Consider the following 26199-nt stretch of genomic DNA (forward strand, 5'->3'; position numbering starts at 1 on the left):
CTACTCCCACTGGAGAGTGTGGGCTGGGATGGGGGCAGACCAGACTAAGCAGGGCTACAACACCTGTGCGCCTCATGTGGACTAGATCAGGGAAAAGCCAGGTTGGGTGGATTATTGCTACTGTTGCAAGCATAAACTAGAGTGGGTGAGGGTTGTTTGGGCTTAGCCACAGCATCAGATGGCAGAAGCTGGCACTGGGGGCTAATTTTGTCAAGTCTAACCACAGAACCACCCGAAGAGTGCATAAACCAGGATTGAGAGAGACCTGGGAGGGAAATAGTGGGCTCTTCCCTCTTGGGTTACCACTTCCACGGGAGGGCACAAAAACTAGGACAGGGGCTGGGGTGGCTAGACAGACAGCCAACAGCATCTGTGTGGGCTGGATAGTTGAGCTGGTTAGATGGAACTAAGTGTAAATACCCATTGACATGTATGAGAGCCAAATGGGGTGTGGGACAGACTGGACTAGTCTGCTACACATACTGGCAAACCAGGGTAGGGGGTGGGCCTGGTGGGGGTTATTGTGGGTTGCTCCAACTAGGCTGCAGCTCCCACTGGTTGATGCGAGGGCCGAGTATGTGCTGGGCAGAAGCAGGCTGGACTGCAACACCCATTGGTTCCAGTGGAAGTCGGGGCTGAAAACAGAACCAACCCAGTGATCGCAACCACCAGCTGATTGTGGTGATGGACTGTGCCGGGCCCTGTACTTGCTAGTACATACAAGAATCTGGTCTGAGAACACCTCAGACAAAGTTTCTTTGGGGATCTCCCCAATCGAACTTCTGGACTCAGAACCCTAACCAAGAAAAGGCAGAAGACAGAACAGGTCAATCAACCATCTCAGCTATATGTTGGCAGTGAAATACGGGGCAAACAGAAACTCTATGATGGACTGTGTCAATCAGTGGATTCTTCAAAGACCTCATCGTGCTTAGAGTGCAAGATTGGCAGCGATTCATAACTGGTGAACTATCAAAACCACTTGAGCAAGAACCTCGGAGCATGCCCTACATCTGGGACCTGAGGAGGGTGGGAAAATGGGTGGGCCTTCTCCCTTAATACCCCTCTTTAAACATGAAGGAAACAATAAGGAAATAATAGTCTTACCCACTTCCCTATAGCCCTTGAACCTGTTTACCGTAATTAACTATGTAAAGATTGTCAAAAATATAATTTAAAAAAGACTAGGATATATTATTACTACTATATGGCCATCATGTATTGCACAATTTTTAAGCACCAGGTACTTCTGCAAGAGCTTGGCATGTGTTAACTCATAGAACCCACTAGACCATCTGAGAGGGCAACTAGTGAGTGGGCGTGGGAGACTGGCACAGCTCCTTCGGAACTGCAGCAGGCCTGGGAAAGCCCCTCAACTTGGGTACTGTGGCATGATACGTGGTCATCACACCTGTCTTCCCTCTGCCTTCTCAGGCCCCCATATGTGGTATCTGCTGCCTTCTCAGTTCTGCCTGACTTACAAGGGCTTGCCATTCTGTGAGGGCAGCACTTTTGTCTCTCCTCTCTTGTATCCGTGTGCTCAGAAGATGCTGAGTATCTGCTGAACGAGTAAGAAAGAAGAATCACCACATGATTACCCCTTGGTGGGCTGTGCCTGCCTGCTCTCCCACTTGGTTGGAAGAGCCTTGGGTGGGAAGAATAGCCCCCTAGTGAGAGGGATGGGCCATGGTGCTGGGGCTGGTGGATGCAGTTAGCCAAGGGTTTGGACCAGAGAAAAGCACAACTCTGACAACAATCTTGTTCCTTGCTGTAACTTAAGGCTTTTCAAACTGACATGTAACTCATTTAGCTATCTACTTAAAAGGAATTTCATTCTTGATAATAAAGATATTTGAAAGTTAATAAATATTGCTGCAGCAATAGAGGGCCAGTCTGATGGCTCATTTGGCTAATCTTCCCACTGCAAGTACAGGGATCCCATAGGCGTGCTGATCCATGTCCCAGCTGCTGTACTTCCCATCCAGCTCCCTGCTTGGGGTCTGGGAAAGCAGCAGAGGATGTTACAAAGCCTTGGAATCCTGCACCCACGTGGGAGACCTAGAAGAAGCTCCTGGCTCCCGGTTTCAGATTGGCTCAGCTCTGGCCATTGCAGCCATTTGGGGAGTGAACCAGATGATGAAAGATTTTTCTGTCTCTCCTTCTCTCTACAAATTTGCCTTTTCAATAAAAACAAATAAATATTTTTTTAAAAAACATGATTGAATACATGGCAAACTTGAAAGTATTATTCATTTTCAATGGAAAGTATTATAAAAAATTTCATTCTCTTTAAAGGAGACAAAGTTACACAACTACCTACATAGATTTTTTTATACCTACCATGACAAAGAAAACTGCTGAAAAAACTTACCATTACAACACAATCATTAAGGCTTAATGAATGTTTTAGACTACACAAACAACAACTGGTCATTGACACAAACTTTTTGGAACATGCAATAAAAAATGTATGAGCATGCAGTCAACACACAATGCATGAAGTCTGCATATATGCAAAGCCACACATGCAGATTTGACTGCTAAACTGTTCTCAGTAGCTCAATTTTAATGCCTACCATGTGTTCAGCCAGTTTTCTGGAAAGCATCTTCAAAGGATAAAAGGCAGTTTCCAGCCCAGCAAGACACTCTGGCCTCTTCTTTAAACAAGTATAACTTGACAATCAAACAGACCTCCAGACTTCCTGGTTGAATATCCTGGAGAGAGTTAGTTACCCTTTTCTCTGAGCCTTTACTTCCTCAAATATAAACTTGGAGGTAGCTGCCTGTGCACAATAAGATTAGAAAAACAGTGCTTAAGCAAAGTGGTTGAATTTAATAAATCGCAGTTACTGTACTTACGGGGAAAAACTTAATTCAACATACACTAATTGAGTTTCCACAGCCATGCTAGTCACTGCTGTAACTCAAGACAACCTAGTGTGTGCCTCTTGGGCTTAACTACCAAGAAAACGCTCTGTGCTGAAGGTCTGCCTTTTGTCACGTAAACACTGTTCAATGCCACCTCTCCCTCTCCTTGATGATGATGTCTGTCTGCCAGTGCTGGGATGTCTAAGGATGTAAATGGCCTGTCTCAGTACTCTTCATTAGTCCTGATTCTTTCTCTCACTTCCAAAGAGTATATTATTAAATGCAAAGTTTTCATGCAACTATGATGTTCAACCCAACCCATCAAAGTTCCATTCCATCAGAAGATGTTATGTTTTGTTTCAATATTGATTAAATACAAATGATTTCAAAATCTTCATGGAAAATGGAATTAAAAGATTAAATTCATCTTGGTGAGGGGGTCCTCAAAAGGCTAATGTAAAATGCAAATTATGACAAACAGCAGGAATTTCAATTGTTTTCAGCACCAAAATAGGTTTATGTTCTAATCCACAAACTTTCTGTAGCATGCTCATATACCTAGTCTGGTGTAAAAGCCCTATAAAGTAATAGTCCCTTACTACAGTGACAGCCCAGAAACCAACATTCCCACCAATAGGTTCAGGAGCCTCAGGGAGCACTGGGGCACATCACCCTCCAGGCTGTGCCCCTTTCTGCCCACACATTGTCCACTGTGCCTACCCAACACTCCAGAGAGAACATGACATGGACAATGTCCTGGCTTTTTTACTTTTTTCCTGTGATTGATAGAATGATAACTGCAAAAACATTGGAAGACACACATACACACAAAATAAAACTAAAAACTAGAAATATCAACTCCTGGAGTGGAAAAAACACTGACTGGTGGGCAAATGTTCTACTTGGCCTTGTATGCTGCTTTAAAAGTAGTTGAACCAGTTCTCCTTAAAAAGTCGATTTTCTGCCTTGGCTTAAAAAATTCAGACTATGAAGTATTGGATCTCTCTCACAATCTCCTGCTGAGGTACAACCTACCTGCTCTTGTGAGATGCTGTACACCCTCCTGCGCCAAGCTTTTCTGGAACTTTTGTTTAACACTAAGGTGTGGGACAGATATCTGCTGCCCACTGATAGCCCTGTGCCACAGGCAGCACATGTAATGTGACCTTATTGGAAAAACTCAGAAGTTTTAACAATGATAAAGTGCTATTAAACTTTTGGATTAGTTTACTCCTGAGGCTCTGAACATATTTTTTTAAACCTGATCCAACAAGACATCACCAATGCAGATGGCAAAAGAGATGCAGAAGTTACAAGTCTGGGTTATTCTGGTAGTCAGCCAGAGCAAAATGAGGTAAAAGGCAGAAGAGGACAAAATCTGTCCTGTTAAAAACAAATGCTATGGTGGCAATCTGAAGAGAAACAAAAGCTAAAATTCTGTAACATTTCAAGACTAACAATTAGTTTTTCTCTCCCTCTAAAACGCAAAGCAGGCCCTCTGCATGCACACACACGGATCCAAAGTCGTGTCTTACAGAGTCCAGAAGTGTACCAGGGTCTGACTCCAGACTTGAAAAGGGTCCTCGCTCTGGAAAATGCAGATAACTTAGTAATATACTTTAGTTTTTTCTCTGATACATCATTGCTTGTACTGAAGCTTCTGACTACAGGACTTCTTAATACAGGTAAGTGAAAAAAGGCTACTGAGCCAAGAAATGGAAATATGCTTTCTGTATTTCATAGGAACAGGAAGGTAGGAATGATGTCTTCAGGTTCTCTTGTGATCTTTAATATCCTCCATGAGGACAGGGAACTGTGAGGAGGTGGGTTAAGCCGCCACATGGGAGTGCACAATCTAGTCTCAGGTATCCCACTCCTACTCCAACTTCCGGCTAATGCATCCTGGCAGGTAGCAGATGATGGTTCAAGTGCTTGGGTCCCTGCTACCTATGTGGGAATTTAGGGAGTGGAACAGAGCATGGGAAACTTCTCCCTCTTTCTCTCTCTCTACTGCTCTGCCTTTCAGTTAAATATATTTTTAAACATCAATAAACATTAAGAGAAAGATCCTTAATAAGATCAGTTGCCCAAGTGCATTCACGATGTAGGAGCTGAATGTCCCAGTATTCTTGTCAAGTTTATACATTTTTAACTAAATAAACTTATTTTTGAAAAAGCTACAAGATATCAAAGACTACTCTGGCAAAGAATCAAGTCATAAAAGGTAGTTCCTCCTCCCATGTATTAAAACTTTTTTAAAAAAGGTTTATTTATTTTTTATTACAAAGTCAGATATACAGAGAGGAGGAGAGACAGAGAGGAAGATCTTCCATCCGATGATTCACTCCCCAAGTGACCGCAGCGGCCGGTGCTGTGCCTATCCGAAGCCGGGCACCAGGAACTTTTTTCCAGGTCTCCCACGTGGGTACAGGGTCCCAAAGCATTGGGCCATCCTCGACTGCTTTCCCAGGCCACAAGCAGGGAGCTGGATGGGAAGTGGAGCTGCCGGGATTAGAACCGGCGTCCATATGGGATCCCGGGGCGTTCAAGGCGAGGACTTTAGCCACTAGACCACTCTGCCGGGCCCTAAAACTTTTTAAATGAATATTAACCCATGCTTTAAAAGTGCTACTCACTGTACTGTAGAATACATTTGTGAAAAAGCAATTTATAGATCACAATTTTTAATGTTCCTTGGTGCTGCTGGTGCATTTTGGCAATGCCTATGGCACTTACTGATTGTCACCTCTGTGCAGCATGAGGCTCTAGTTCATGGGGCTGATACTGACAGCATCATTCTCAAGACATCGTAATTCAACTGGGAGAGAAAAGGTGTGTGAAAAGCCTTCAGTGAGTGAATGTGGACCCTGCTATGCTGAGGTCACAGGAGAGGCCCTTGAAAGGGGAACACCATCCCCCACACTGCGGAGTCAGCCGCAGCCTCCATGATGGACAAGGGCAACGCTGCCAACCACTTCTCATACCTGCCAGTGGTTTGTGTAACAGCTCCTTTACTAAAGAACACAGCACGTCAAGTATACTTCATGTTTCCTTTGAAAGCTTCTTTGGGAAAAAACCCATAGTTATTCATACACACACATTTGAAAAATATGGGAAAAAAAAAAAAAAAGAAAAATATGGGAAACCCCAACTGAAGGAAACCAAGAGCAAAAAACAGTAAATAATGTCACACTCCATAGCCAGAGCCGCTCTGTCCAACCTGACAACATGCACTAGCAGGTGGCTATTTAGATTAAACCACAATGTAGCTCCCTAGCCCTGCTGGCCACAGTGAACAGTGCTGACCAGAAGTCTCCATTGTTGTCGCACAGAGACTCCCATTGGGCAGCGCTGGGATGCAGGAAATATCCCAAAGAAATTCTCAAGAGGAGTGTCAGCGACCAACATCCTTCATCACTCTACAGTCCTCCAATATTACAGTGCTAGGCTTGAAATAAATATGCTAAATCAGCAACTCTATTCATTTTATGCTTGAAAGCTGGTTTGCATGTCAGACTTCACTTCCTGGTGACTCTCCCCCTTGTAATTCAGCTTGTGGCCTAGTCAATGCCACAGAGCATGGTTCCCTGACTTGTTCCTCAATTCCAGTGGTTGACATGTCCCTACAGCTGAAACCACTCAGGCTCCCAGCCTGCACGTCTCGGTGCTAATTTGGGAAACCGGTATTTTAAGTCCAAGACAGTGTGTGTTTCTTTCTTTACTTTCATTTCTTTCCCACAAGTTTCCAGATGCCAAAAGTCAAGCACCTTTGTTATTTGCAGGACTGTGATACATATATTAAGACACTACCATGATAGAGACATGTCATTTGCCTGAGAGGACGCATTCTATCAATTAGCTGCTTTGTCAAAAATTTCATTATCCGAAACAGCTGGAGAAGCCAGCGTCCGGGTGCACTGGGTTAAGCAGCCTGCTGCTGCAAAGCTAGTATCTCACATTTGAGGATGGGTTTGAGCCCTGGCTGCTCTGCTTCTTGCTAATGTACCAGCACCTTGCTAATGTACCTGGGAAAGCGGTGGAAGACAACCCAAGTGCTTGGACCCCTGCCACACATATGAGAGACTCAGATACAATTTCTGGCTCTTTGCTTCACCCTGGCCCAGTTCCGGTCACTGCAATCATCTGGGAGGCCAAATGGTAGGTGAAAGATCTCTCTCTCTCTCTCTCTCTCTCTCTCTCTCTCTCTCTCTCTCTTTCTCTCTCTCTTTGTCTCTCCCTATCACTATGCAATTCAAGTAAATAAAATAAATCCCCAAAATGAAACCTGGAGCCATGTGGGAAAGTCCACTGACACCTCCCAAATATCAATTAAATGGGAAGATTGTTAATACAACATTTAAAAAAGCTAAAATGCAAATGCATAAAAAAGTCCTAAAATCCTGTAAGTCCTGGAGCAAAAGGAAAGGAAGACACCAGTCAGAGCTCACATCTGCCAGGACAGTGTGGAGCTGAGGCAGGTCCAGTTCTGTCCCAGAGGAACCCTGTGACAGTCAGACATATTCCTTCGGCGCTGGCAATCAGGCTCTGGCTTGTCCTCTACTGAGTGAGATCTCCCTAAATGAAGATAGCCCTGTTACCTTCTGGGGAGCCTCTCTCAGGATGGAACTGACAGCTGGAGGCAAGCTACACATCAGAGGCAAGTGAGAAGAAGGAAAGGCCCTAAGAAACTTTCAAGTGTTGGCACAGGTGGTGGTGTGATGACAGCCTAAAGCAGGTAAAAGTCAAACGTTCATGACAGATTGATTTGGGACTGGCATTGTAGCATAGTGGGTGAAGCCCCTGCCTATAGTGCTAGCATCCCAACTGGGCACCAGTTTGTGTCCCACCTGCTCCACTTCTGGTCCAGCTTCCTGGCAATGCACCGAGGGAGAATAGTCCAAAAGCTTAGGTCCATACACCCTCATGAGAGAGCTGAATGAAGCTCCTGGCTTTGGTTTGACCCAGTCCTGGCTATTGCAAACATTTGGGGAGTGAACAATAAATCAGCAGATGGAAGATCTTTGTCTCTCCTTTCTCTGTAACTCTATTCCCAAAGGAGGCTGATTTGCTGAGCATAGAGATGGGATGGCAAAGTGGGGCTCTATTGTGAACAAAGCAGTGCCAGTGCAGGTTTGTGACATTTAAGAAGGTCTGTTTTCACACCTGACTGTCATGGAGAACGTTACCCCTTCACCAATCAGCAAGTTCAAGGGGGAGTTTTCCAAGGGCTAAACAGGAATTAAGGCCCAGGGGAAAAGATACAGTAGGAGATGACAGAAGTAATAAAAAACATAAAGTTAGGTCTAAGACTTTTTCAGTATTTTGAAATGTGTTTCAACACAGTTCAAGAACCCGATGGAAAAGACAGACAGAAAAGCATGAAAGGCAGACACTCAGATTTGGCACAACTGCCTGTGTTAAGTACAGGTCATAGTGCCCGGTGTTAGCCAGCTAAACACTTAGAGTGGCTGCTGTGGAGTGTCCCTTTGTGGCAGCGGGAAAGAAAGCCCTCCACGCTGTCATACTCAACTGTGGTTGTCTAGAGCCTGACAGGGCTGATTCGCAATCAAACATCAAGTTTTTCTACTTTGAGGAGCAGTGCTAATTCTGAAAGCTAAGGTGATGGAAATCCACCTCCAGGAGGATTGAAAATAGCAAGGAAGGCAAGAGATGAAATAGGAAGGAGGATTTTTGACATTCAGTTTCTAAAGGGGCCCTGCCAACAGGGAGGGCCTGTTGCTGTGCAAAGGTCACGGGCCCTAGAAGTCAGTGGTTGGGTGCTGTGATCCCCACACAGGATGAGATGGAAGGTGACAGCAATGCGTGGGACAGCATCTCATCTCCTCACCTGAACAGCTCAGAGAAAAAGCTTCCCTTTCTGCCATCACTCAACATCACAGTCAAGGGTACTACACACTGGAAAGCCCAGTGTGATCATGAGGGTAAGCAAGCGGAGTGTGCAGCCACAAGAAATCCAGAAAAAGCAGCCTCAGGCCATGGGAGCCAACAGAGCCAAGGGCCTCCAGACAAGCAAGCAAGCAATATGCCAACGGGTATTTCTCTAGTGCTGGGCTTCCAGAAAGGTCAGATAAAGAAGGGAGTGGCCGGAAAGGAAAGTGGTGTGTGGGTGAAAGGAAGTGGCATCCCAAGAGAGGACTCTCCCAGCTGCATCGGAGCCTGGGCTGCTGGCCATCATCTGTTGAGGGCTCCTGTCCAGGACTCTTCCCAGTGCTCTCTGATGTCACAAGCAGCGCAGAGCTGAATACTATCATTTCACAGATCAGAACAAGGCCCAGGAGGTTTTGGTGGTTTGTCTTGTGTTGCAAGGGACATGCCGAAGCCCACACTTATCAACCACTCACATAGGTGCTGAGTGCTGAGGTACTGTATATGAGGGAACTGAATCCCGAGCACCTAGAAGATAACAGATCTACCCGGGGTGCATGAGACCTCTTAAGAACTCCCAGCAGGAGCTGGAGTTTGTACCATCTTTCCTCTTCCTCTGGCTTTGGCAGGCAAGCAGGAGCGGGTCCCTGAGTGTGATGTTATCTCTGCCTTTAAGGCAGCTCCTCAATTGTCCTCCTGCTGGGTCATCAGCAAAGCAACTCCTCTCCCCCCTCTCCACCCTTCCTCAGCAGTGTAAGGAAACCCTAAGGCTTTCACTCTTAAATAATGAAATAATGGCTCTTGGACTTAGGATCTGGTTAGGGATCAAGTGGATTAAACAGAAATGTGAACTAAAATCAAAAAGAAAAAGAGAGGGCCCAGTGGCGTAGTCTAGTGGCGTAAGTCCTCACCTTGCATGTGCCTGGATCCATATGGGCAACGGTTCACATCCTGGCTGCTACACTTCCCATCCAGCCTTTTGGCCTGGGAAAGCAGTATAGCATGATCCAAATCCTTGCGACCCTGCACTCATGTGAGACTCAGAAGAAACTCTTGGCTCCTGGCTTCGGATTGCCTCAGCTCCGGCCATTGCAGCCACTTGGAAAGTGAACCAGCAAATGGAAGATCTTTCTCTGTGTATCTCCTTTTTTCTATAAATCTGCCTTTCCAATGAAAAGAAATAAATCTTAAAAGAAAAGACTAAGCAGAAATTCCGGCATAGTATATAGGGATCTCAGACCTCAGAATTCACAGGGACTCCTGAATAATGCCAAGACGCCAGTCCTGCTGCCAGGTAGCTGGTATCAAGTGTGGAGCAGGACCAGAAATGTGTGTTTTTAATGGACTCTCTGGGTAACTCCAGTCCAAAGAGTCCATAAACCCCAACTTTAAAAAGTCCTGAAACTTTCAAGGAGAAAGTCAGTTGAGGTGGATTCATCTCAGCCATGTGAGCTACCAAAAGAGAGACGTAAGGTAACGGCAGATCAGCGCCGAAGACCCACAGCTGGCACACACAGCTGAAGTGTGGATGCTAGGACAGGAGAAGCACGAGGTGGCATGGAGGCGCAGGAAACAGACTCTGGTAGGAGCCACAGGGAGTGAGAAAGTCAGTACCACAACCACAAGCAGGTGTTTAGGTAGTGTTTGTAAGGAGGATTGCTCCAGTACACCAGGAAGACCCTGGATTTGGAAGGGCACTCCCAAGTGGATGGCTGAGTCACTGACTCTCTCATTTCCAAATGCTCAGCGGGGGCCACAACCTTCCCCCAACAAATGATTGTCAAAGCCAGGTAACCATAATATAATCTAATAAAGATCTCTGCAAATGGTAACACATCAAACAAAACAAACAAAACCCAGGGTGAACCTAAAAAACTGGAGGTGACTAATGTACTTAAACACTGATTACAAGATTATTGTAATCATCTTGTTGAAAAGCCGGCAAGGATGGGAGACAAGCCCAGGAGCACGCCAGCAAGAAGTGGAAACAGCTGACTGGTAACATTAGCAGAAGTCACAGAACATTCCAGAAGCATGTGGGAAAACATTCCTTTCTCCAATAGTGACAAAGGGTGAGGAGGAGAGGGTTCAAGGCTCAGTACTGAGTGCTCAGTGCAGTTTCATTTATGCAAATCCCTGCTCCTCAGGGGTCTCTTCACAGCATTGGGCTTAGAGTCCTTCATGGAGGACTGGGATTTCTGCTTGGTGCTCCAACATCAGAGCTCACGAAAGGCATAGGCTGGCTTCCTCAGAGAGGTCCAGCCAGGAAGCTGGGTCTGGGAATCCGGAACTACCCTTAGCCATTTTGGGACAAGGAGGAACAGCTGCCCTCTGGGCTTGTCTGCTTCTCAACAAGCACCAGGGAGAGAGACATGTGTGGCATTGCTTACTGAAGTTCACTTCAAAAAGTCCAAACTTGTCCCCATGTAACAAGGAGACAAAGATACTGCGGTGGGGACAAACACTAGCAGAGGCCAAATGTGCCAGAAGAACTGGGACATTAGCACCTGGACAATTAATCTCAGATTTCATTGGCAAAGTAATGGAACACTCTACAGTGCACAATTCTTTGGCTCCATGTACCTGGCATTTAATTATTGCAAGCACATCATGATTTATTTAAGGATATAAATGAGTTTATTACTAGGATGAAATTTTAGGTCACTTCAGACCACTGGAAGATACACTTATGAGCTGCTGGTTAAAATGAGAAAGAAATGGTATATAACTAAAAGGATGACAGAAGAAACAGAGGTTAAGGATGTCTTATACAGAAGACTTGGAAATAAATAAAAAGGTGACCTGATACAAGTACAGCAATTTCCTTAACTTGAACACCAAGGGCTGCATGCTAAATTCAAACTGATTTGCCTGGTTTTCTTTAGCTGTTTAGAAAATAAATACGCTCACATAAAAATAAATAAATAAACATGCAAATACTCTATGCTCTTCCTGCATGGGAAGTTCATGTGTCTTCAGGGGGAGAGAAGAAGCACCAAAGCCCCTGAGCCTGTAAGTTCCACAGGAATGTACAATGCCAGCTTACTAACCATTGCTGGTTCCATTCTGGCTAAAGCCCTGCCAAGCTGTGCGCATTTTGCTGTATGTGTATCCCAGACCCATAAAAAGGGTAAAAGAAAGCCTCTTCTGCTAGAATACAAATGCAACTGTCAAAATAAATCCCGAAAAACAAAATGCTTTGACAGGGATTTCAGAAGAACAGGGGACAAAGAATCCAGGAACAATGTGAGTAGATGAGCATTTTCATGAGCTCCAGAGAAGCTGGGGGACGGGGCATGGGCAGCTGAGACCAAAACATGGAAACAGAAATTCTCCTGGAAGCTGCTGGGACTCTGCCTCAAGATGACTCTGGCAAGGAGGAGCTGACTCTGAAAGGGCCGGAAACCACCCCCTCCTACTCCACATGAAAGCTCAGCTCTGGGTTCCCACCTGGAGTGAGGACAGCCTCTCCCAATTTCTTGTAGTGAGAATCCCTGAATATGGTCAGATTTTTGTCCTGCTAGGCCCCCTACAGTCTTGGCCCATCCTGCACATCCGTAAGTCCTGGTGGAAAGAAGTTTGTTTCTCCTGGTACCATAAAGGTCAAACTGTTTTGAGTTAGCTTCACCCATTCTTGACTGGGAGGATGCAGATGCCCCGGGGGTTAGTAGGTGGGATACAAGTAAGATACCAGAAACATGGAACATACATGCAGACCACACCCACACCAAACTAAACCACCCAGTGACCAGTCTTCTCTTGATCGACACTGCATAGCTGAGTGTGTCTCCCACCACTGACTTGATTTCTACAGCTCACTGCGAACTTCCTTTCAACCAGGCTGACAGGACCTGCAGCCCCATCTGTAGTGATCACAAACACGTGAGAAGGGAAAGGTGACTATGTATGTCAGTGCTGACACTGCGTCAGTCTACACAAATGCTTACCTCTTTCACACTGTGTGTTACTGCCCAGATGAGAAAAACTCTTGACATCACCTGGAAAGAAGTCAGGACAACAGAAGACGGAACAATCCCTGAAAGAAATGTTAAGATGGGTAAACAAATCTGCTTTATTAAGTTTTGACATACAATAAATATTTTCAAACACTCAGGCTGCAGTGTTTACAGCCCAGACCATCTTGAGCAACTGAAACATCTATGCTACTAAATGTAAGTTTTCAGTGTGACCACTAGCAACAACTTCTTTCCTTTCTTCCTCAAAGCAGGTACATGTTCATGACATTACCAAGCAGTACAATCTAGATATCTTTCTTACATCTTTTAAAAATCACTAAGAACTATAATATTTATGTTCATCATACACAGAAATACTACCCAACTTAATGTTACACATTGAAAGTTCACTTTACACTGCAAGGTTCAAATGGGCAACAATGGGGACCAACAGTGTGGTAAGCCACCGTCTGTGAAACTGGCATCCTCTATTGCAGCACTGGCTTGAGTCCTGGCTATTTTGCTTCCAGTCCAGCTTCCTGCTAATGTGCCTGGGAAAGCAGAGGAAAGTGGCCGACAGGCTTGGGTCCCTGTCTTGTATGTGGGATGACATAGTTCCTGGCTCCTGCCTATAGCCTGGCCCAACTCTGTGGCCATTTGGGGAGTGAACTAGTGGGTGAAGATTTCTTTTTGTCTCTGTTTTTCAAACAATTCAATCAATCAAGCTTTAAAATATGTAAGATTATATATACATGGGAAATCTGCCTTACTTGCACCTAATGAATGTTGAGAGCTCCTGGATAAAAGTCCTGATATGTTTATTATCCCTAGTGATTATGTTGGATATATTTTAATAGCTACTTAAATATTTTTTGCTAAACAGCATAGAAAAATAAAAATTTAGTATTCTTTAAAACTGTCTCCTCTGCTCTTGTACAACACAAGTACTGGTACAATTATCCTCCCAATGTCCCCAAGCTGGAACACTGGGATCATAATTAATGATTTTCAGATAATCACCAAACTTTGCCAAGTTTATATTTACTTCTATCCCTTCAGTTTCTAAAAGCCACAATCCTTACCTAAAACTGAGCCAGCACCATTGTATAGAATTCTTGGCTCCTTTAACTCATCTTAAAGTTAGCAATAAGCCATTATTTGTAAACATAATTTTCCCTTTATAACTTTATACTAGCAAGGAACTGCTACTAAAATTAAAATTTGGAAGCAGAATCATGGCTATTCAATCTGAAAGTTCCCTCCATTTCTCTATGTCCTTGTGGTTGATACCAAGTGGACTTTTCGACTTCCTGGGCCTTTCAAGCTGCACATGGGCAACTCTGAGCTGCCAGGAAGCCCTCATCGTGGTCACAGTCTTCTTCCACTTTAATGTCTTATCTTCAGCAGTCACTGGACTACTCTAGAGCAATGCTCCCGCACCCGAGCCCTCCAACAATACTCTATCTTCTGACATTGAGACTTGCTGCTCAGACCACAACTTGCCAAAAAACCATGTATAAATCAGACCCATCTACAGTTGTCACTACAAATAAGACCAAGAAAAGTCACTAAATCTTCTTAAGGAGATGTTATAGCCCAAAAGAATGAATTACTTAAACACAATTTAGGCTTTGAAGAGGGAATGGTTTGGTCCCAAAAAGCAAGTAGCATAGGTATATTAAGCATAATTGCACATGGGGTACCCAATAAATCTTCACAGAATTCAGTGCAACAGAATTGAAAGACCAGACGTGAACCCCCACTATTACAGTCGCTCAGTTTTCAAGAAGAGTGCCAAGACAGTTCAAGAGAAAATAACAATCTTTTCATCAAATGGCTCAGGGACAATCAATAGGAAAGCCACATCCAAAACAAGAAAGGAGTTGTTGGGGTACTGCCTCACCATACACAAAAATTAATTTAAAATGGATCAAAGATCTAAATGTAAGAGCTAAAGCCACAAAACTCTTGGAAGAAAACACAGCAATAAATGTTGTGATCTTGGATTGGGCAATGGTTTATTAGCAATAATACCATATGACACAAAATGCAAAAGAAAAGTGAATAAATTGAACTTCACCAAAATTATAAACTGTTCATCAAAGGAAACCATCAAGCAAGTGGAAAGACAACCACAGATAAAATATTTGCAAACATACATGGCAACAGGCTTTTACCCAAAATATATGGTGACCCCTTAAATTCAATCATGAAAACACAATTTTTAAAAGTTGGCAACTAATCTGAATAGCTAATTCTCTACTGAAATATACAAATACCCAAAAAGTACAAGAAATGATAACCAGGATCACAAGTCACCAGGGAATGTAACTCACCAAAATGAGATAGACTGTGTACCAACTAGGATGGTAACAACACAAGAACAAGTGTCAGCAAGAATGTGGAGAAATGGGAACCTTCAAATATTGCAACCACTCAGTCTGCTGGTGCCACCAAAGATTAAGTCCAGAATCACCACGTGACTCAGCAATTCCACTCCTAAGTATGCAATAGCATGCACACACACACACACACACACACACACACACAAGAAACGAAGATACATGCCCTCATAAAAACTTGTACAAGCATAGTCATAGCTAAAGATATTTATGGTAATCAAAAAGTGGAATCCAAGTGCCCATTCACAGATGAATAGATGAATAAAATGTGGTGTAGCCACAAAATGGAAAATCAGAATAAAATAGAATAGAAAACGCAGGAAGAAATGCGGTATCTATCTATGCTACAATACTAATAAGTCCTGAAAACATTATGCTAAACAAAAGAAGTAATCAACAACAACAAAACATATTTCATGATTCAATGTATATGAAACAGCCAGATAGGCACATCTTTAAAGACAGGAAAGTGAATTCTAAGGGCCTGGGAAGTTTGGGGGAATAGGGAGTAACTGCTAATGGCTATGAAATTTCTTTTTAGGGTGGGCTGGGGAAAATGCTCTAAAATTGATTTGGTAATGGTTGCACAACTCATTATACACTCTAAGTGGGTGAATTACATGGCATGTGGATTATATCTGAATAAGATTATTATTAAAAAAATAAATGTTTGAGTGAAGCACAAAGCCTGGTTATATAATTATGTAATACAGCTAAAGAAGCTAATTAGTGAGTCAGTTAGTGAATGTACTTAACCAGATCTTACTTCAGAAAACGTTAAAAACAAAAAGAAAGAAGACTACATATGAAAAGATTTCTTAAATGAGTTATTAAGTATTTAATGCTTAAAGAAAAACTGCAGCCCTTTCTACTTGCTGTTTTATAAGTTTAAAGGCCAGTTTATCACATTAAAATGTGTTTTTTCCTTTTCATTTAATTATTTTTTCTTCCTTTGTTTTCCACTGAAGTACTTGCTTCCAGCAATGCTCTGAGGCTGTGGCTTTATCCCAGGAGGACAACATGAAGTTCAGAATTTGGATTTCAGATTTCCAAGTTCACAAAAATTTCCCAGCAAAAATTGGGCTCTAGATGACCACAGAAAACTACGTAATAAAGCAAAATGACTACTCTTTCTAATCACTGAATGACAGGGGATTTGAAGACACTCACTTGGAGGTACTCCAAATCAGATTGGTCAGTCAGTGTGACTTTAACCAGAGTGCTAGAAGGGCCAGGTGTGGCACTGCAGTATGTTAAGCCATTGTTTCAGATGCCTGCATCCCACACTGGAGCACCCACCTCCAGTCTAACTTCCTGCTGATCCACCCTGGGAGGCAGCAGGTGATGGCTCCCACATGGAGTTCTCGGGTTCCTGGTTTTGGCCTGACCCAGCCCCAACTGTTGCAAGTATTTGGGGAATGAGCCAACAGAAGGAAGATCTTTCTCCTTCTGTCTCTCCTTTCTCTCTCCCTGTCACCATGCCTTTCAGATAAACTAAATAAATCCTTAATAACAAACATAGAGGGATTTGGAAGGTCTACAGAAAGAATGCTGCAACTTAGTTGAGTAAAAGCTTGTTGATGACCCCTTCTCTGTCATAAAGCATCCTCTTCTAGGGAATATGAATATTTATATGTCATTCTTTTCAAAAATGCTAAACAAAAATCAAACTACTTTCTTAAAAACAAATTTTAGTATACAAAAGCAAAGCTCTTGGCGTATTCCTCATTAGTCCTTACTTTTAAGAGTATTTTTAAAACCCAGGTCAGTTTCTATTGTTTATTCTTTTTGTATTTTTTATGAGAAATCCAGCATTTTAAGAATTTTGTGTCTTATAACTCTTGAAAACATTTTAACTTGAGTCATAATATTCCTTTGAGTGGATGTGTTTGCCTGTTTCCCTCTGTGAGACATTAAGATTGCCTTTAATTTCTTGATAGAATAATGAAGATATGAAGTGCTACAAATACCACTTAACATTTTTAAGGCTTAGACCTTTTTGTTTTCTTTGAAGGATTCTGAGTATTTCCATGGGACAGTTTCCCAGAAGTAGAAGTAATACTGGGTCAAGTGGTATGAATGTCTTCAAGGTTCTGAAAATGCATTGCCAAACGGTTTTCTAAAAAGTCTGTTACCAGCTCATACTCCCATCAGCAATAAACTTGTACAAGAGTGACTGGCCTTAGCACACTCTTGGCGCTCAACTCGATCTCAATAATTAGTGACTGAAAAATTGTTCTGTGCTTTCTAGTTCAATTCAGATGTTGATGCGGTTTCCACCTTGCTTGCAGATGCTCCTACAGTCCCACCCAGGAATCTGCCTATGTGGGCACCTGCATTTCCTCCAGTGATTTAATTCATTCCAATTCTTGGTTTCTACAGCATATGCATGCACCTCCACCAGTCACCCCAAAGCAACATTTAAGCCTAGCCATTAATAGAGTCTTAAAATGCTCACCCCACTGGCTTATTCTAAGTACCAGTAGGAGGAAGGGGCATCTTTTATGAGGAATACCACCCTTGGTCCACCTTCTTGAAACTACAGGCCACACAGATGCAACACAGTATCTTAGCTTTGAATACAGCTGGCATTGTTAACAAAGGCCTCATTGTTATCAGGTCGATTTTGTAAGAAACTGTCAAAAAAAATTAAACCACTTTGTGGTAGAGATGGCATACAGTATAAAATACGTACCCTGTCAACTCAGTGAACCTTCCATGAATGTATTTTAGAAAGAAATACTGTCTCCTTTCCAATGATATGCATTATATAATTCAGTTGTCCCTTTAAAAAAAAGATTCATCTTTTTATTGGAAAGTCAGATATACACAGAGGAGAAGAAAGGAAGATCTTCTGTCTGCTGATTCACTCCCTAAGTGGCTACAACAACCAGAGCTGAGACAATCTGAAGCCAAGAGCTAGGTGTTTCTTCTGGGTCTCCTAACAGGTGCAGGGTCCTTAGCAGTAAACTCTCACTCTATCAAACTTCATTAGAAAACATTTTGCAGGCCCAGCATGGTGGCCTAGTGGCTGGGGTTCTTGCCTTGCACATGCCAGGACCCCATGTGGGTGTCAGTTCTAGTCCCGACAGCCTTGCTTCTTTCTTATCCAGCTCCCTTCCATGCTTGTGTCCTGGAAAAGTAGTCAAGGATGGCCCAAAGCCTTGGGACCCTGTATCCACATTAGAGACCTTGAGGAGGCTCTGGGCTCCTGCCTTCAGATTAGCGCAGCTCCAGCTATTGCAGCCACTTGGGGAGTAAATCAATGGATGGAAGATCTCCCTCTCTTCTCTTTCTCTCTTCTTCTCTGTATATCTAACTTTCCAACTAAAGATATATATACATATATATATATATATATACATATATATTATATATATATATGTATATATATATATATATTGCTACAATCTATTATTTGTTGTTTGACTTAACAAATAATCTAAGAGAACCTACTGTGTGCTAAGGACCACTGTTTGCATGCTGGGGTGCACAACACACAAGATGGTGTCCCCCAGGAGCCCACAGGCTTGGGTTGTATTTGACTTGCTTTGGCACAGCTCTTATTTTTGGGCTTTCTCCAGAAGGTGATGAGAGGATATGCATCTTGGGTAAAGAAGAAAATGGCATGACTGCATCTTGAGTTCCAACAGCTACCTCTTTCAGTAATACAAATCTCTGGCAAGGCAGTTGTAACTTGAGAAATAATTATGAAAAAGCATGTTGAAGGGGCAACGAGCTTTTGAAGCAATATATTGGCAGATAAGAAAGCACAGTGTGTGTGTGTGTGAGAGAGAGAGAGAGAGAGCTGTAGAAAGGGGATCCAGCATTGAACTGTGCGGTTGTCAAGAACTAGGGACTCCTGATGATCTGGCCCATGGAAGGTTGGACACCACTGGAAATCCTTTTCTAGTACAGTCCTGTGCTGGGCTGTGTTGGTGGGGTTAGGCAACCAAAATTAAGAACATAAAGGCAAAGATATGGTTGAGGCACAGTAGGGTGGTGTTGAGCAGGTAGCCATGTCCAGGAGAGAAGCCAACCATCAAGAAACACACAGGTAACTGAGAACAGATCAAGGAATGGAGGAAGGCACCATTGGTGCCAGAAATTAACTTGGCATTAACAAGTGAAATTGGGGGCCCACCACAATGGCTCAACAGAATCCTTCTCCTTCAAGTGCTGGGATCCCATATGGGTGCCAGCTTGTGTCCCGACTGCTCCACTTCCCATCCAGCTCCCTACTTATGGCCTGAGAAAGCAGCAGAAAACAGCCCAAAGTCTTGGGACCCTGCACTCACCTGGGTGCTGGAAGAAGTTACTGGTTCCTGGCTTTGGACTGTTTCAGCTCTGGCTATAGCAACCATTTGGGGAGTGAACCAATAGGTGGAAAATCTTTCTCTCTCTCCTCTCTGTATAACTGCCTTTCCAGAAAAATCAATCAATCAATCAGTCTTTGGAAAACAACAAGATCAGAACACAGAGTTTCCCTAGCCAAACGCCACACATACTGGATGCAAAGTAATAGCATTACACAAAACAGCAAAAACAACCAGCAGCAACTAAAAGAAGGAGTACAACTTTGTGCCATATATTAATTAAAAAGCACTTAGCCAAGAGAAGAAAGGGGCGATGGTACAATGCCCACCCTGTTCATGCTCCAACATCCACATGACCATCAGGATACTCACCCACAGGCCCAGGCTGGGGAAGAAACACACAATTCTGAGAGCAGTGTGACAGAAACGGAGGCTGTGTCGTGATGGCAAAGTGGGCTGTGCAGCTCATTGGGAGCCACTACACCACAGCCTGAGCCTGCAGGTACATCTTGAGGGGTGGTTAGGGAAGGAGCACTGATAAATGCCACCCTGGGCAATGGGACAGATCTCTTTCCCCTGGGTGGAGCATGCCTTGGCCAGGGCAATTAGAAAACCTCAGAATGAGATGAGAGCCTGACTCATTCATGCAGTTTAAAATTCATAGAGTAGAAACTGCACAAAGGAGCATGCCCCTCCTATCTCATCCTGCCACCTCCCAAGCCCTTTTCCTACGGGCAACAATACCACCTGACTTCTCTGTATTTCCAGGTGATAGCAGACCTACAAAGCAAACATGGAGACCAGTGGATGCTGAGGTATTAACATACTCTTTCCTCCAGGCTGTTTTACATCTGCTGTTCTATGCCTCCTTTGTCTTCCCTAAAAATCTATATGAGGGGGCTCGGCAGCGTGGCCTAGTGGCTAAGGCCCTCGCCTTGATTTCATATGGCCGCTGGTTCTAATCCCGGCAGCTCCACTTCCTCTCTATCTCTCCTCCTCTCAGTATATCTGACTTTGTAATAAAAATAAAATAAATCTTTAAAAAAAAATCTATATGAGGATGTTCCTTTTATCAGTACATAAATTTTAATTACTAAGGCTTCCTAATGTTTAATATCCTCTAAGACATACCTCCACCTCATCACAGAGTACAAAAATGTATAGAACGGGATGACTCCGTCTTTAAACTGTAGCTCATGAAGGACAACACTGAAATTTTCAACACGGCAGAGATGCACTCAAGCAGGAGCCTGTGACACCTGTGTTGGAGCCAGAGCCGATCAGTTACCTCCTGCCACTCTAACACATCAGCAAGATGAAAAGGCATGGCACTAAGACAAACATAACACAAGCAAAGCAACGCAAATGGGGCACGCATGGCACCCGGGCGGGGGGTAGTTTGAGGTAACAACAAAGATCTCAGTTATAGAAGACAAAGACAGCTCAATACGAGCTAGACTGCTATCCCCACAACACTGAACCCAAGACATGGAACGGAAGAAAAGTCCGAGCGGAATCCAAGAAGCTTCCCTCAAGTGAAAGAAGGAAATCTGTATTGAGGGAACACACTGTGCTCCAGACAACTCAAAAGGAACGACTGAAATGAAGAAAAATCCTAGTTACCAAAATAATACTTCAGGAATCCACACACAGGAATGAAGCTACCTACAGAGTGATAAGATGGTCAGCTAGGCCTGAGGCTTCTGCAGAGCAACAGGCAACACAGGAAGACAATGAGGTAACACGCCACAGGGCTGAGGGGAGCGTATGCCCGAGAACATCACACCCACCCCAGACGTGAAGCCAGAGTAATCAGGCTGAGGTCTGGCAGGCGTTACTGCAGAGGATGTGTGAGCATTTCTGACAATCATGTGCTGGGGTCAGCGTTGCAGTGCTGCAGCTTAAGCTGCAGCCTGCCAGCACCCGAAATGAGCACCAGCTGAGGTTCTGGCTACTCCACTTCCATCCAGCTCCCTGCTATACTGCACTTGGGAAAGCAGCATAAGAAGGCCCAAGTACATGGGCCCCTGTTATCCCTGTGGAAGACCCAGATGGAGAAACACATGATGTAAGAAAAACAATGACAGATAAATCAAAATAAAAAACTCAGGGAGCAGACATTTGGCACAGCAGTTAAGATACTGCTTGGGGATCCACAATCCATATCAGAGGGCTTGGCTTGCATACCAACTTGGTTCTCAGTTCCAGGATGCTTGCTGATACTCACCTGGGAGGTAGCATGTGATGGTTCAAGCACACAGGTCCCTGTACCTCACCTGAGAGACCTGAACTGAACTCCTGACTCCTGGCTTCACATCCTGACCCAGCCCCAGCTGCTGCAGGCATCTGGGGAGTGAACCAATAGATGGAGTGAACCAGATCTGTCTCACTTTTTCTCTGTCTTTCAAATAAAATAAATAAATAACTCAGGAATGGAGAAGGCATGGTTAAAAAAAAAACCAGGGAGAAAATCTACAAAAGGCGCTGAATTCATTCAAATATAACACAAGAAACTAAACAATTAAAGTAATTATGGTAATATATAATATAAATGGCTATGAGTTACAATAATAAATTAATAATGACTAAAAAAATGAGAACCAGGGGAAGAAATATGGAAGGAAATGTGACAATACTAAATTTCCTTAAGAGAATTGAGAATTATAGTCGAAATAGCCTTAACAGAACAATGTTGGTAAAAACAAAATACAGCTAAATATAATGTTCATTAATAATTTTCATGATCTCTGTCTCACAGGGATCTTCTAATATCTCTTTTGGTAAATTCTTTTGTTTTGCTCTCCCTCTTTATATTTGACAAACATAATTATTTTAATGGGGAAAAACACCATGCAATTTTCATGACAGTATAGACTTTGTTGACCCCCCCATCTGTCTACATTTTATTTTTCTTTTTCCTTTGTTTTTAAAAGATTTATTTATTCTTACTGGAAAGTCAGATTTACAGAGAGAAAGATCTTCCATGCCCTGATTCATTCCCCAAGTGGCCACAACAGCCGGAGCTAAGCTGATCTGAAGCCAGGAGTTTCTTTAGAGTCTCCCATGCGGGTGCAGGGTCCCAGGGCTTTGGGCCATCCTTGACTGCTTTCCCAGGCCACAAGCAGGGAGCTGGATAGGGAGTGGAGCAGCCGGAACACAATCCAGTGCCAAAGTGGGATCGCAGTGCATGCAAGGTGAGGATGTAGCCACTTTGCTACTGCACCAGACCCCATCTAACATTTTCTTATTATTCACACACCAATGAAGAGCACGGATGCCCCACAGAATGGCATTACCCATGATTAATGAAGGTCACCTGTGTGGGAAGCATTTAAAACAATTTCAAGCTTTATTCTCTGTACTTTTCCACACTGCCTGAACTAGTGATAAAGAACAAGTGTTCAGTTTGCAAAATTTAAACAATATCATGGCTCCTAACAAGAAATTAAACATTTAACACTAACATAAAGATAATTCTGAAATTGAACCAATTCCAATCTTAAAAACCATTTTCTTACTTAGAGTATCAGCCAATCTCAGGAAAGCAGAAAGTATTTCTGGCCCAAAGGAAGAGACGCTGGGGGTGAAAGGCAGGAGCAGCGTCGCACACCACCTGCGTTCAACAAACTGCCTGGCTTTTTCCAAAGAACTGACAAAGGCAATTCTCTTTTCTTCTTCCTGGAACACAGAAAACGGGTTCTGCTTCTTGACGCTACAGCCTCTGACCACCTCCAGAAAGCCATTTAATAGATTTCACATAACCACATTGATGTTACTGAGCTGACAAAAGAAATTTGACAGAGATGGAAATCAACAGTAGAGGATGTTTAGATGAACAGGTCTAGGGCCTTACTGGAGATTGGCAATTCTAAAACATGTGCCAAACCGTAAAAGAACACTGCATCTTCTTTGAGTTAAAAAGGACAGTGTTACCAAGCGCATTCATGCTTAACCTGCACAAGATCGAAATGAAGATAAAGGAAAAACACAAGAGGCCAAGTACAGTGACACTGTGGGTATCATCACGGATAGGCCATGTTCAGTCAGAATTAAAGCTTTCCCCCTTGAAGTGGCAAAACTGGAAATGGACATCAAGGGTCCAATCCAATGACATTCCACTAGAGTCACCCTACTCAAAGTCAACTGTATGCACTTATCCCAAAGAAAAGCAAACATAACAGGGGCAGCTCCACCCAGCAGCTCACCAAACAACTGTGCACCTTGGCTTGTCGGACTTGGGTCTCCTGGCCTGTCACCAGGCCTACTGTGATTTATTAATCAAAGATGAAGTCTTTGAAGTTATACAACACAACCTCGCATGACATTCAAGTGATGGAGACTGACCCCTGGCAAAGCAGCTGTGAGTAAGCAGAGCTCTCTAAGAGTTGAACATAAGCTGTACTGTGGCCTCTGAACAACCTAAGGACGTGTGTGTGAATTTCAACCCTGACGTCAGTGATCTTGATGAGATTCAGTCACAGGAGAGACACAGCACATCTTCATGGATTTGCGGGCAGGGGAACTCCACTCTTCATATTAGGATAGCTAAAGGAGTTACAGGTTTACAACAGCCTCGTTGCCTTTACTTGCCAGCCTTCCGTGTGAAACTAGTTTCCTCATTGCTATTGAGGAAACGTGGGAAAGAACACTGGAAAAGCACTCTAATATCCAGTAACCATATAGGGTAGGAAGTTGAGTTTAAGGAAGGTAAGGGTTGGAAGGGTATCTTGGAAGCAGACAGAACTTCACATCTACATGGATACCAGAGACCTGCACATCTGTCTGGGTTCTGAGTGCACAGCTGGTGCTGAGCTGCTCTACAACCCACACAATGAGAGGAAAGAATCCAGTTACATAAGTCAGCGTCAGTGAAGCAAAGAAACCCAGGGGCTCGCATGTCGAGCAATGTCCCCATGTGTCACATAGCTCTAACAGCAGCTAAAGTTTCTATAAAGCTGTACAGTTTTTACACAGTCTTGTTTTTCAACTGTTTACTCCCTAATCCAAATGGCCAGCTGTCAAAGCCTGACCCCAGGAGCTGACTGCTCTGCCCGATGCAGACACTCAAAGGTAAAACGCTAGGCAGGGCATCCAGAGGCCTCCGACCGCAAGAAGCTTTTTGAGGGTTTTCATCAAACGTTTACTTTCCACTCTCCTGTTTATTTGTGGGGGTCTGCCCTCTCAAAGGTTAACTCCTAAATGACACAAAACACAGATCTGAAGCAAGTACCATGTATTTTCAGCCTTTCTGAAGATAATATAAAAAGGTACAACATCTTGAGATGAAAATGTCAAAATACTAGATGTCATTGTCTAAGAGGACACAATGAACCAGTTTAAGTTGTGGAAACGCACTCAAATCTTGGTAGTATAGTTTACACACTCCAAGAGCACATTCCCATGATCGCTTTAGTGATGCGTGGACACAAGGTGCTTTAGACCAGATTGCTAAGAACAAGGTTGAAATATGAACACTTCATACCGCATGACCACACTGTATTTCTTTAAAAAAAAATTAAGTTGTCAGAACTAAACAACAATGGTCATAGAACTATTATCTCTAGTTAATTTTAAATATTAAATTTATTTATTATTTTATGACACAATTTCATAGGCTCTTGGATTTCTCTTATTACCTCCCCAAAATTCCCTCCCATATACTGATTTCCCCTATATTATTACAATAGTATAGTCCTTGATAAGCAGTCATAAGTCCATCATTCTGCTATTTAAGTGTATCCTGACATTGCGGGTACAAACAATGGCATAGAGTCCAGCATCTGATTGTCAAGATATATTGAACAGTTTCATTGGGAGTCCATCTTTGATTTGGAAATAGAGATGCATACTGCATTGTATCTTCACATCTGGATAAGAGAATCTCTATTAAACAGGTACTCTATAATTAATCTTTGCTAACTTATATTAACAATCCATCAACATCTTGGATATGGGATGAAAATCGAATTTATTACTGTCTATTTTAGAACTTTGTTGCGTTTCATGTCAATAAACTTTTCAAAATTCTTTTTTTAAAACTTTGAACGTGATCAAAAACACAGGCTCTGTGTGTTCCTCTCTGAGGAAAAGCCAACAACCATAGGATTTCATTTCAGCAAACTAAGAAATACTCCTTCTTCACAGTTCAACAAACCACCTGGGCCTGAGCAAGCTTATCTTTACTACAACACTGTGAAGGAAGGTATCTGTGGGCAAGGAAGAATCTGTTTAGGAGAGTAAGGAACTATAAGGATTATTTTTTTAACTAGGAAAATCTTGGCTGTTAGGAGTTGGAAAAGATCTAAGAAATCAAGTTCAGTTCAACACTTGCTAGATGTGAGGTCTGGAGAAGGTAAAGTAATTTGTCAAGCTGACACAGAAAACAGACTGCAACAAATTAACATCCATCAAAGATTTAAGGGTCACTCTCTAAGACAATTAAGTATTGGTTTCTACATAGCCAGAACAGAATTAAATTGGTTACAAACAGTATTTCAAGTGTTTGTAGCCAATATGGTAACAAGTTAACATGAAGTATCAAGAATACAAATTGATGGGCCTGGAGCAGTAGCCCAGCAGCTAAAGTCCTTGCCTTGCACGTGCTGGGATCCCATATGGGCACTGATTCTAATCCTGGCGACCCCGCTTCCCATTCCAGCTCCCTGCTTACAGCCTGGGAAAGCAGTCGAGGACGGCCCAAGGCCTTGGGACCCTTCACCCACATGGGAGACCCAGAAGAGTATCTGTGTTCCTGGCTTCTGATTGGCTCAG

General features: G+C 43.2%; 1 protein-coding gene across 1 annotated transcript in view; it reads right to left on the reverse strand.

Annotated features, from left to right (window-relative positions):
- HACD2 (3-hydroxyacyl-CoA dehydratase 2) overlaps positions 1–26199 on the reverse strand; it is an 84838-nt gene that overhangs the window by 17018 nt on the left and 41621 nt on the right. Inside the window, exon 4 of the mRNA XM_058661985.1 lies at positions 12702–12790. Within this exon, the coding sequence (XP_058517968.1) occupies positions 12702–12790 (89 nt within the window). The remainder of the gene's footprint in view (positions 1–12701; positions 12791–26199) is intronic.

The sequence above is a fragment of the Ochotona princeps genome, chromosome 3 (assembly GCF_030435755.1).
Source record: "Ochotona princeps isolate mOchPri1 chromosome 3, mOchPri1.hap1, whole genome shotgun sequence".
In the NCBI taxonomy this organism is placed as follows: domain Eukaryota; kingdom Metazoa; phylum Chordata; class Mammalia; order Lagomorpha; family Ochotonidae; genus Ochotona; species Ochotona princeps.